We start from the raw sequence: 12044 nt of genomic DNA on the forward strand, positions 1-12044 counted from the left end.
GCGCACTACTTCTCTGCCGGGGAGTCAGAATTGACCCACAGATAGTCACCCGGTGTTCTACCCGGTCGATATCAGCTTGCTTTACTCATCTGTACCAAAAAGATGTTGAGATTCGGTGCCCATGATTCTCTTGCTGTCACAATAATGTTACAGCGGGGGGTTGAATGCCATGCTGCGTTACATGGAAGCAAGAATCAAATGACTATGCACATATATTTTATAGAAATGGGATACTCCCAGGATTACCATCAGTATTGTGGCCTTCAATCCAGTCATAAAATTCCAGTGGGTTGGGAAGCGGGTCAAATCCTCCAAGGTAAGGCCACATATTCCATGCTTCAGTTGACGTAGTCAAGTTGAAGAAAGTGCCTTCACTCATGTCTGAGTACATGGGCGAAAAGCCCACTCCTGCCTGTCTCTCCTCTCCTTGCTGACACTCCTGTCTTTCGATTTGCCTCGAAAGGTTTTCTTTCGCCGGTTTCATCACCTGACAAAAGCCCACTATTACTTTACTACCCACGGCATAGACGCAGCCATTAGCAAAGGCCACGTCAGTTGATGTCCACGGCGCGGCAACCATGGAATCGAATCGCTGTGCGCATATGGTAAACAGCTCGAGCTGTTTCTCAAACTCGGGGTTCAGTCGTCCAAAACACTTCAAGTGCACAAGATTGTTTTCAACAATATTCTTGCAATGTGTGAGAACCTCAAGAGCAAGATGTTGAAGTGGAGGGCAAAAGCTTGTCCCGGCAAGCCTCAGATCCGTGCATCTGATGAAGAGCTCCAAAAGTCTTGTTAGCCTTTGGGGAAACTTGACTCCAAGCTGACTCAATGCCATAGCAAAGGGTTCTGCTGTGCCTGCGATCATATCCTCTCTGCTTCCCCTGACTTGGTCACTGATTTGAATTGCTTCATGGCTCTCAATCTCGTGTTCCCATTTCGGTCCGCCTTCCAAAGACCTTACTTTAAGGACTGAGGCATATAAAAGCCCGAGGCCCCATATCCTAGCGATTATAGAATTGAACCTTAGCTCTAAGATGGAGCGAGCAGCCTCTATCTCTCGCGAGTCAAAAACGCCCGATGATTTCTCGAATAAGTCGTCACTTGTTTTGAGTTGCTCAACACATCTTCTCTCAGCCTCGTCAATTTCTCTAAACAGCGATCCGGGGTTGTTCCATCGTTCTTTTATATTTGCCACAGCGTTCAACAGAATGTAGACTGACATGGCCCAATTTATGTGGAAGATAGTTCTTGGTGAACACTGCCGATGTTTCAAAACAATTTGGTACACATCGACAACAGGCGCCATCTTCGTAAGAGCTTGTCGTAAAGCATAATGTGATTTTGCAAGGTAGCCATCCAGGAATGTGTCAAAATGCAATAGCTGTAAGCGCTCTACCGTTTGGTTAAAGCCCAAATCGAATTGGGCACCATCCGCAATATACAACTCACATGGAAGTGTACCTCCTTGTTCCGAGTTTTCTTTAAGTCTTTCTGCCACTCTTTGAGCTAAATGAACAAACATTTCAGACTTAATGGCACGATGTAAGACTCTTTGTGTCGTGGCTAAAGCTGTGGGTTTGTAGTCTGCTAAAAAAAGGCAAACCACAACCGTGTCATGGTGCGTTGGTGGCGAAAATATAAATTCTTGGCCGACGAATGCCACAGCAAGGCGAAGACTCGGTTTCAAAGCGGGGTGTCTTTTGGCCAAGGCCTCGTCAATGTCTATAGCGGTCAAGCAGAGCAGTGCAAAGAGCAGCTTAGTTGCAGGATTGATCGACGTGAAGTCATTCGAGAGTAAGCGGCTTCTAAGTTCTACCAATCCTGGCATTGAAGGATGAAAAAAGTAATGCCAAGTCAAACTATCCTCGCTAGTTAGGCAAGGTGAAAGATCTCAGATCAAGTGGGCTCACCTCTTTTCGAGCGACTCCGCAGTGTCGTTGTCAATGAGCTCTGTAAGAGATGCGTCCCAACACGAAGGGAGTTGAGTTACATCGCTCCCAAATGCTTGATCTTTGGACAAGACTGATGAAAGGAAATAATGAGGCTCTATCATCGATCTGAAACGCTCTTCTTTAGTCGGACGCGGAGCTAATCTCATTCGCAACTCCTGCCAATTGGGACCAATCTCCGCTGCATCGGAGAATAGATGATCTTGAATATCCACGCTAGAAAGCGTAGAAGTGACAGGCCCATTAGGTCTGTCGGATTCGGCTGATATTACGGTATCATTCTCTTGAGCCGCCATGCCACGAAGGCGCTTCGCTGCGGGGCGTCCTAAAAAGGTACGCTCAAAGATGCATTCCAGGTTCAGATTGCGACATCTTTCACACGATTTTTCTGGAGGTTGCGGAACACCCAAGGGACCGAGATCTCCCCGGTTCTGCATGACGCATTTAATCTTTCTTGAGCGACAGCCGCGGCATATTGTGCGGGCATATCTTCCCCTTGGACCTCGCTCGGCTTTTTGACTTTGCATTTTTTTGATCAAAGAGCGACTCGATAGTGGTAGGTGGGGTATTTAGTGGTGGGACAACTCCCAAGCAACAAGGCTGGTAGTCAGAGATACTCAGAGCGATAACGATGCAGTGTCAAGCTCAGCTCGATCTTGGTACCACAGCCACCTTGTGTATGCTAGACCCTGTTTGGAAAGGAATGACATCTTAGCTGGTTAGGTAGTACTAATTCATTCCAAAAAACCTAGATTTGCGCTAAGAGCGTCTCTTTTTCATCGCCCTATATTGTACATGGCATTATAACAAAATTTGCGCGCGACGATCTTCAATTTCCGCATTAATTTGCGCGATGAAACTCGCTGACCTATGCTACTATTGCTTCCAATGCTACCACAGTAATCCTGGGGCAATTATTGGCAGTTCAATCTCCTGTCCTCCTACTTCTCAGGTGTTTTAGTGTTGGATTGTTGTAAAGTATTGTATGTAAACAATCATATGGTAAGGCATTCTCAAAGATATAAATCAAGGCATTTGTCCAGACATTAAAAAAATATCAGCAAGTTTCATCGGCATATCCATCAATACCAACAGCTCCAGATCTTCGAATAATCCTATCCACTGTCTCCAGTTGCATCGCGTCCTTTCTTTTTCAATATGTCGTACCCTAAAAGTGAATATAACGACCATCACCTAGAGGGCTGCTCTTGTGGCCAAACTGAACGATCAAGCTCGTACCCTCAGGTGAGTTATTGTCTGCAATATGATCTTGGGCTTTATGCGATAGACCAAAATCGCCGAAAGATCAGATGAATCCAGAGATCCTCAATACTGAACGTCGAACCATATAGCAGCAGGACTCCTACAGTGGGCAGCACTCTAGCAATGGCCATGAAGCCTTCTCTCCCTACGTTGGCACAAGCTCGTGTCACTACGGCTCTACACACAGAATAGCCGTGCCCACAGATACTCATAGCCCCACCCCACCACCGTACGAATTCCAGCAACTGCCTGGTGAAAATGCCTCTTATTATCAATATACTCCTCCATCTGACGGAGCGGATTCGAGTCATGCTTCTGAGAACAGAGATGGTGAGAAGGGCCTCGGGTCTACCGTCACAGGCGGTGCAGCTGGAGGATATGCAGCCCATCAGATGGGTGGTGGGAAGTTGGCCACTGCAGGGGGTGCACTTTTGGGAGCTGTCGGCATGAATATGGCGACACACAAGATGTATGCTAAGCTCATGGCCCCAAATCCATCAAATCTGAAACTCGGAGCTAACAACTACAAGTAAACAAAACCATGGCCAACAACAGCAGCAACAGCAACAGCAACAGCTACCTGCACAAACTGTTGTAGTCATGCCAGCTCAAGGGGCGGCACCAAGCAATGGTCTAGGTGGAGGTCTTGGCCTGGGTTCAGGATTGGGTATGGGTGGTGGCATTGGGCTTGGTCGGGTTCATCGCAAGCTTGCACGTCGCGGAATTGGCAGGTACTAATTGGCTCTTTGTGGTATAAATTCACTTTAATATTGTGGAGGGCTCCTATTAGTCCTCCTTGCTATAGTTCCATCAGTATGTGAGCACAAATGTATCGAGTATGCTGGATTATTATTCCCAACATCAGACCCTACATGAATCAAAATAACGAGATAAATTTGGTATAGCCGAATTTGACTATGCAAGATAGCGTTGCACTGAATATAAGGCTACTTACGAAGGCCAAAAGTGTCATGATCACCAGTGGTAATTCTACTAGCAATGCACAGTGTGGAAAGCGCACGCCTCTAAAATTCGAGATCCCGCACAATCATGGTCTTTTCCATCATCGTCCACAACTACTCCGCATTCACGCGGCAGGTTCAAACCCAGACGCGTCGCAAAGTCGATCCAGATGAGTGAACGAGTCTACGCCTGCAATGCAACTGACGCCATACACACCACGCGCTAGCTCAGGATTCCCGCTTGCGAAGATCTTCAGGCCGGGCGAGCTGATGAGGACAGCATGCAAAGCTCAGGACGTCGGTTATCTTTTTGACTTTGAATCTGATACTTCAAGTCCCGGTGTTTGGCTCAATATCCTTGTCTCATCCGACAAGATAGAGAGCGGGATTATCAACACGTGACGCTGGTCGGGCCTCGGTTGTCCCAGTCCCAACATTTTGGATCTGTTCAGCCCATCTGATTCCTCTCCCCGGTCGATCTACATAATCTCCCCCACTTCATCCACCTTTTTTTAGTCTGTCGCAGTCGCTCGTTATATCTTTCGTTTACCCTTTCATAAGTTGTGACGTGTAGCCTTCAATTGTGTTTAAATATTGTCGTGGAGAGGGTTACTGTAGCCCCTCCGATCAGACGCTCCTTTTATCTTGATTTCTATTTGTTGGACTCGTGAATTCCGATTATACATATTCGTTAATATCAGCCCTTGCCGTTGAGATACCCTCCTTTGTATTATAAAAGCAAACGTGTACTCTTGCCCGATCATGGTGACGACCTCCCACATCGATAGCGTGCGCGAGCTGCTATCAAGCGCATCGGCGTCCATCCCCTGGAAGACGCTGACGCTACTATTGGCCATTGTCAACCTGAAAAACCTTCCATTCATCTGGCATGTAAGTATGACGTGAAACATACCCCGAGTATGCCAGGGGGAGGGGGCAGGGGCGGGGACGGGGACGGATGAACAATAGTATGTTAACATGCGCCAGCTTCGCATCCTCCGCCACTTCTGGGGCAACATCCGATGGAAGACCGACCATCCATACTTCCCCAAAGGCACAGCCATTGCCACACACACAGGCAAACCAACACACCCAGTCTTCACAGCCTTCGGGATCACATCGCGCACACCCATGTGGGAAACAGACTACAACTTCCACAAATCCAACAGCACCTACTTCTCAGACCTAGACGTCGCGCGCACAGCACTCGTTACAAGACTGTACTCCCCCGGCGTGGGTCTAGTAAGCAAGGAGCTCGACGCGGAGTTCGCAGCCGCCGCCCGCAAGGAGGGCAAGAAGCCGCCTGCGTCCAAGGCCATGTACATCGCGCTGGGGTCGGTGTACTGCAACTTTAAGCGCGAGATCAAGCCCTTCGAGAAGTACGAGATCGAGTCCAAGACCATCGCCTGGGACCAGAAGTGGATGTATGTCATGAGCTTTTTCCTGCGGCCGGCGCCGCGCAAGGGCGGCCAGCGGGTCCTTTTCGCTACTGCGCTTAGCAAGTACGTTGCTAAGAAGGGCCGGTTGACTGTTTCGCCGGAGCGGGTCATGCGTGCGAGTGGCTTTCTCCCGCCGCGGCCTGAGGGTGTCGCGGCTGAGACGCCTGCTGAGTCTTCGGCGGAGGTGTCTGGTGTGGGCACGCCCGCGGGTGAGGGCATTACGGCTTCTGCGGCGGGTGTGGATGGGTCGTTGGTTCGCGAGGTGCTGCAGATGAAGGAGGGCGATATTCCTGAGCGGGCTACGCTGGAGAAGGAACGCACGGAGAATACTGAGTCGTGGGATGCGGATGAGTGGACGTGGGAGCGGATCGAGGAGGAGAGATTGCGGGGACTCCGTGTGGTGGAGGGGTATGCTTCTTTGGATACGAAGCTGTTGGAAGAGTGGGAACGGTGAGATCATGGGATTGATTTAACATGGAGATGTATTATATACCGTTGTTGACATGAAGAACTTATGTTGGTTTATATCTTTAGTACGAAGTATAGGCATTCACTGTTGTATATACTACCTTGAAATCACTGAGCCCATTGAATTGTATACCGAAATATATTCTGGATTTGAGCTACTTTATTTGAATGGGATAGGTATTCAGACTGCGAGTGTAAACCATTCGACTGTTCTTCAACAGACCCCATTGTATGGGATACAGATCATATATTCAAGAGCACTGGAACGAGCGAGGTGGGATAGATAACAACCACGTCTTTCTCTCCATTGGAAGATACCAGTCCACACCCATCCCTGTAGAAAGAAACCAAGAAATTTTTTATCCAACCAATTTAGAAAAGACAGGTCTAGCCACAGACGCTGTGCTGCAGGCTCTCGGCGTCTGGATTGTATATGGTCAGCGTTGTTATAAGTGAAGATTAAGAGTGATAGAGCAACAATATGAGAGACGGTCTATCAACGGAGAGTAAAATCGAAACCAGAAGCAAAGACACTCTTACCTTTGAGCTGATCAGGACAGTCCCTGTGAATGCAGTCGCGGACCTGGGCCTGGAAGTCCGCGTTGCTGCACATGCAGCCGATGTCAAGCTTTTTGAAGTCGCAAGGTCCGGCATTGCTGGAGCAGGTTTCCTGTGGGCGGATTTCTTTCAGTATGTGTAGACTCTTGAACATTGACTATCTCGGCGTGGATGGGTGACTATGTGCCTAGTCATGGCGAAGGGAGTATAATATGAGGGAATGACGTACGACGCATTTGGAAGGTTTCTGGGCCAGGACCGTGGCCACGAGGGTCACCAGGGGGAGGGAGAGGATGGAGAGCTTCATTTTCTTCTTATTGTTCTTGCTTAGACAGGGCCTGGATAATTGAGTGTGTGAGGTAATAGTATGCTTTGGACTTGGAATTTGGATGATTGTTGAAGTACCCACGAGGGAATCAAGACTAGCACCTGGTTTATATATCTTTCCCCTTTCTCTGTTTCCCGTTGTCAAATACCAAGGATTAATCGTGGGGCTACACTATGATTTCATATACCCTACCCCCTGGCGTATGTCAGGGACAGCCCCTTGCATTGTGTAACTGATAGAGTTCAGCTGAAAATGTGGACAAACATCATCTTGCACTCTCGGACATACCGAGCATACCACTTCTCTAAGATGGACAATTGTGCCAAGCAAGGAAGCTTGATATCCCCAGACACTCCTGTATATTCTCGCACGCGGAGATTCTCTGCGCTGCGGGTCGTAGCTATGCCGTTACGTCACTGCTGAATGCATCAATTGCATTGGCAATGCAAGTAGAGAACCTTGTCTTGAATTCATCTGCGCTGGTTCAACTGGTCAATACTGTAGTTGCAAAAGCGCAAACCATTCTGTTAGTCTTTGAGGGACGTGGTGGATATAGAATCATGTTTAAGGCACTATAACAAGCGGCATCAGATAGACACTGCATCGGAAAGATTGTAACCATGTCTTTCTCTACTGAAGAGGATACAGGCTTATAGTAGGTGATCTACATAGAAAGCATCACCAAGGAACACTCGAGTTCCACTTGTCCACCAGAATAGACGGCTGGCTCTATTTCGTATTCTTGCACATATTATCGAGAAGGTTTCGACACTCTGGTTTATATATTGTTAGTATTACTATACAAGGTCCAAAATGATAGATATAAAAGAGATAATTTATCAAAGAAATGCCACTCAATCCAAGGCAAAGAGCATCTTACCTTCCACTCCTCCACTCCCTCGGGATAACGGGGCTCCATACACTCTCAAACGTCACTCTGGAATTCTTTGCTGGTACACGCGCATTTCAACTCTATACGGCTAATGTCACAGTGCCTAGCACCATTCGCGCAAACTTCCTGCAGACACAACTCATTCAGCATGTATGGAAACACTCGAGATTATCAACCACGTTGATATGGAAAGATAACCGCGTTCCTGGCGAAGGGAGGATAAGATATAGAAGTGACAGACCATGCATGGCTGGTCCACAACCGTGGTTACGAGGGTCGCCCGGGAAAGGGAGAGGATGGAAAGCTTCGTTGTATACTGACTGGATTTGGATTATTGGCCGGGTGAGGTGTGTTTGTGCCTACGATCCTTAATTCCTTGTTGTGGTTGTGCAGGTGTACAAGAAGGAAACATCTTCTGGTTTTGCAAATATGTTCCTCTATTCTTCTCTACCGCTATAGAATCCCAAGATCAACCGTGAGGTTGCATTATGGTCCTTTCCCTTCCCCCTTGGTGTATGTTAGGGACGTGCCTTCGTATCGTGGGATGAACCAACCTGCGACGAAGAAAATGTACTCCATAGGGATTTGTCGTCACATTAGTACTCATCATTTTAGAACAGGAGCCACTCTATTATTGGCATTAAAACGCCTTGTGGCGTCCGATCGAGTAATCACCCGAAACAATGGAACACTCGAGAGACTTAAAGTCAGGGAGCTGTGTATGCCTTGCGGGAGATCAAAGATCTCCACTCCCGTGTCTTGTACTCCGGTCTCAGTTTAGAATTGGACCACAAAGTGCATGTAGTTGGAAACCTTGCTCCGCTCAGTTGGCAGGTGACATGGATGTAAATGAACTGCCGTACTGACGGGGGTTCGGGACGGGAAGTTGTGGGGAGTTGAGAGAAGGTACTATTGGATCCGGATCAGAGCTGGGTGGGTCACCTTGTCATGGTTCCCCACCCCTCCTCTCTTCCGTTCCCTGGTCCCTCCCACAACTTACTTTCCACTCTTACCCCGTGCTGTCCATTCTCATTGTCTCCATCTTCATTGATCGTGAACCGAGCCAGGGTCTGTTGGGACTGATATCCACGCGGCTGTCATCTCTGATATTCTCATTCGGCTTTTTTTTTGACTCGAAGGGTGTCTTTGTAAGGGAACCATTTTTCTCTCTTTATCTTTATTTTTATTTTATTCCTATTTCTGCAACCCTTACTGAACTCACTCCCCAGACATATTAAAACCATGTCTCAAGATATCCACCGGACCGTTGATCCAGCCATCCTGGCCGATGTATGTCCTAATCTCACCGTCTCCCTGGTACCGCGTGATCAAGTCGCATAACCTGACGTCGCCCAAGAGTACCCCAGAGAATAGCGACGGAGATTCGATCTACACGGTCGAGTCAGATTTGACCTCGATTTCGTCCAGCATCTTAAATTATGAGTGCGTCCAGTTTTCACCAGACTTCTGACCTGATCGAGTTGATGGATCACAACTAAACTAATATTGATATCGACTAGGTATAAGGTATACTCTTGTCATACCATCTCCCGCGTACGGACGCCTTATACTGACAATGACGATCTAGAACGGCCGGAGGTACCATGCCTACCAAGCAGGCTCCTACGTCCTTGTAAGCCTAGCCAGTTCTTTGTCTCATACCCACGCAGATCGATTACTAATGCAGGACAGCCAAATGATGAGGAAGAGCAAGACCGAATGGACTTACTCCACCATATTTATAACCTCGTGCTCGACGGCCAGCTCCACTCCGCCCCGATCGGCGAGCATCCTCAACGCGTATTAGATCTGGGCACGGGCACGGGCATCTGGGCAGTGGACTTTGCCGAGTACGCAAATATACCCCTCCCGACAGTTCAGCAGCCAACTAACACCGTTAATCGACCTGTAGCCATTATGCATCTGCCGATGTGACCGGTGAGTCTGGTGCTTCTTCCAAATCAGACATTTGTCGATCTAACTTTTCCGAAAGGAAACGACCTTAGCGCAATCCAACCGAAATGGTGAGAAAGGAATTATGATCGCTAGCTCTCAGGTCGCTAACCCAGCGGTTGAAGGACCCCTCCCAACTGCCAGTTCGAAGTGGACGATTTCGAAGCCGAGTGGACATATTCGCGCCCTTTCGACTACATCCACGGCCGTGAGCTTGCGGGCGCTGTAAGCAACTTCGGCCGCCTTACTAAACAAGCCTACGCGAATCTGAAACCCGGTGGCTACTTCGAAGTGCAGAGCTTCCGCATCGAGGTCTTCTCGGACGACGGCACCCTCGACAAGGCGCCCTACACCAAGCAATTGGTCTCCCTGCTGCAAGAGGCGAGCGCCAAATTCGGAAAACCCATGGCCGAGATGGACAGCTGGCCCGAGGAACTGGCCAAAGCGGGCTTCAAGGATGTGAACTGCAGAGTCGTCAAGGTCCCGTTCAACCCCTGGCCCAAAGACCCCAAGCAAAAGGAGATTGGCAGATTCTTCCAGGTCCAGCAGGCACAGGGCATCCAGTCGTATGCGCCGGAGCTTCTGACCAAAGTTCTGGGCTGGTCGTCTAACGAAGTTGCCGTTCTGGTGGCCCATGCGAAGAAGGAACTCCGGGATACGTCCGTTCATCAGTACGGGAAACTCTATCTGGTCTACGGACAGAAGCCGTGAGTGGATACCTCGGCGGTATTCAGTGTGACCAAGTTTCCCAATAGGGCCCATAGCGTTGTGTCATCATATTTTACCGGACGGTTATGTGTTTAATTAAGGTCGCTGCGTTCTATGTTTCATTATCGGAGTTCACCTATAGTTGATGTACATATACATGTACTGCATTTTCAGATATGTCAAACGCTCTTTTTGCATCTTTGTATCTAACTCTCGCTGTTTTTACTGAATCAATTGAATCAATTGAGCACGCCCTGGGCATATTGAACAACCACTGAGCAAAACAATAGTAGCCCCAGTGTGTCACCTCAATGGAACATGACATGCTAGAGTTGGAAGATCTGACAATCATCTATATCGCTATGTGCACTCAAAAGGCAACAACATTAATAAAATGTGTGATCAGCACTACCATCCCTTCTATTCAAGACAAATACCCAAATAAACTTCTAGATATGGTTGGCAAATTGTTCTATGTCCCGTCGCCACAGCCATGACATAGTACTATAAAATGATTTCTCCACTATGCTTCTATCCTGTGATATCAGTATGAATCCGTTCGAAGCATAAAAAAAGGGCAGTATACTTGACTTTAACTCTACACTTCGAAGAATAATATTGGAGCAAGTATGAAAAGACCGCAGGCTAACTCCCCAACCAAGACGTAACCATGTGTTGACCATGACATCTGTTCTCCGCTCTTCCTTTCCTCTTAGCTATTTAGTTTAAATTGAGAATAATTGATCTTTCTTAGAATATGATGGGCTCTAAACCCTCTACTCACTTGAGAAACACTGTAATGATATTGGTTGTATCTATCCCACTCTCATAATATCCAAGTATGTCTGCTTTGGCCCATGTTCACACACTAGGTGGGAGGTACCCGACTATACAATCCTGGACTATGAGCAACCACGAATATACATTTCAGCCTCGTCTAATAGACACTAGTCTCAGCCACGCTGACATGTCTACCATTCAATGCCAATGTCCGATCTAATCTGATCCAACCTGAATTGAAATCCAGGCCAGACAAGCCTAGATCACTCCCCCCAACATCCCCAGTCACTCCCCAACCCAAACCGCAAGCAATCGCGAAAATCCACTTTGGACTGACTGTCCAATGGGGACGTGATTCTTTAACGTGTTGATGTGATGGGTTGGAAATGCATTTAAGGTCATTTTGTTGGGTGAACGTGCCTTGGGTGGTTTACTAGATCTATTGGTAGTCTATAGTGTCTAGCTGTACTACTATGTGATGTGTCATAACCAGCCTGTCTTCTGCGTGGTAAAATCCTTCTTGACAGGACGCAGCCGGAGCATTGATCGTTTTGCTATGGCTCTTGTCTTGTGTTCTATCTGATCCACCTACGATGGTGTTTAATAGGGTATTTGAACATTTGGGGGGGGGGGGGGGTTTCAGTCACTTACATTGGTGAATTTTGACGATATCCATACTACCAGTGTGAGTAGGAGCAGTACGCCTCCCACGAGGGGATACCAGCGCCAGCTGGGGTCGTT

At 47.9% G+C, this 12044-nt stretch overlaps 5 protein-coding genes across 5 annotated transcripts; 3 read left to right on the forward strand and 2 right to left on the reverse strand.

The window, feature by feature from the left end:
* Positions 1–217: 217 nt before the first annotated feature.
* Positions 218–2544, reverse strand: P168DRAFT_301422 (Zn(II)2Cys6 transcription factor domain-containing protein; the record flags this gene model as incomplete). Its single annotated transcript, XM_024838526.1, has 4 exons — positions 1914–2544; positions 1607–1862; positions 1453–1509; positions 218–1384 (listed from the first exon to the last, which is right to left on the reverse strand). The coding sequence occupies exons 1-4, from the start codon at positions 2477–2479 to the stop codon at positions 218–220; spliced, it is 2046 nt and encodes a 681-aa protein (XP_024697382.1). The 5' UTR covers positions 2480–2544.
* A 259-nt stretch (positions 2545–2803) lies between these two features.
* On the forward strand, positions 2804–4043 carry P168DRAFT_22902 (uncharacterized protein). Its single transcript, XM_024833164.1, has 4 exons — positions 2804–2954; positions 3014–3197; positions 3308–3684; positions 3746–4043. Exons 2-4 carry the CDS (start codon positions 3111–3113, stop codon positions 3951–3953), a joined length of 672 nt encoding a protein of 223 aa, XP_024697383.1. The 5' UTR covers positions 2804–2954; positions 3014–3110; the 3' UTR covers positions 3954–4043.
* Positions 4044–4645: 602 nt separating this feature from the next.
* On the forward strand, positions 4646–6219 carry P168DRAFT_323856 (acyl-CoA thioesterase). The gene is made up of 2 exons (XM_024840744.1): positions 4646–5068; positions 5165–6219. The coding sequence occupies exons 1-2, from the start codon at positions 4940–4942 to the stop codon at positions 6068–6070; spliced, it is 1035 nt and encodes a 344-aa protein (XP_024697384.1). The 5' UTR covers positions 4646–4939; the 3' UTR covers positions 6071–6219.
* Positions 6220–6242: 23 nt separating this feature from the next.
* Positions 6243–7038, reverse strand: P168DRAFT_323857 (uncharacterized protein). The gene is made up of 3 exons (XM_024840745.1): positions 6872–7038; positions 6625–6754; positions 6243–6506 (listed from the first exon to the last, which is right to left on the reverse strand). The coding sequence occupies exons 1-3, from the start codon at positions 6947–6949 to the stop codon at positions 6472–6474; spliced, it is 243 nt and encodes an 80-aa protein (XP_024697385.1). The 5' UTR covers positions 6950–7038; the 3' UTR covers positions 6243–6471.
* A 1852-nt stretch (positions 7039–8890) lies between these two features.
* On the forward strand, positions 8891–10782 carry P168DRAFT_286865 (class I SAM-dependent methyltransferase). Its single transcript, XM_024836443.1, has 9 exons — positions 8891–9010; positions 9092–9152; positions 9220–9307; positions 9366–9368; positions 9449–9495; positions 9555–9712; positions 9775–9800; positions 9856–9886; positions 9941–10782. Exons 2-9 carry the CDS (start codon positions 9105–9107, stop codon positions 10524–10526), a joined length of 987 nt encoding a protein of 328 aa, XP_024697386.1. The 5' UTR covers positions 8891–9010; positions 9092–9104; the 3' UTR covers positions 10527–10782.
* The last annotated feature ends 1262 nt before the right edge of the window (positions 10783–12044 follow it).

Source organism: Aspergillus campestris (genome assembly GCF_002847485.1).
Source record: "Aspergillus campestris IBT 28561 chromosome Unknown P168scaffold_1, whole genome shotgun sequence".
Lineage (NCBI taxonomy): Eukaryota > Fungi > Ascomycota > Eurotiomycetes > Eurotiales > Aspergillaceae > Aspergillus > Aspergillus campestris.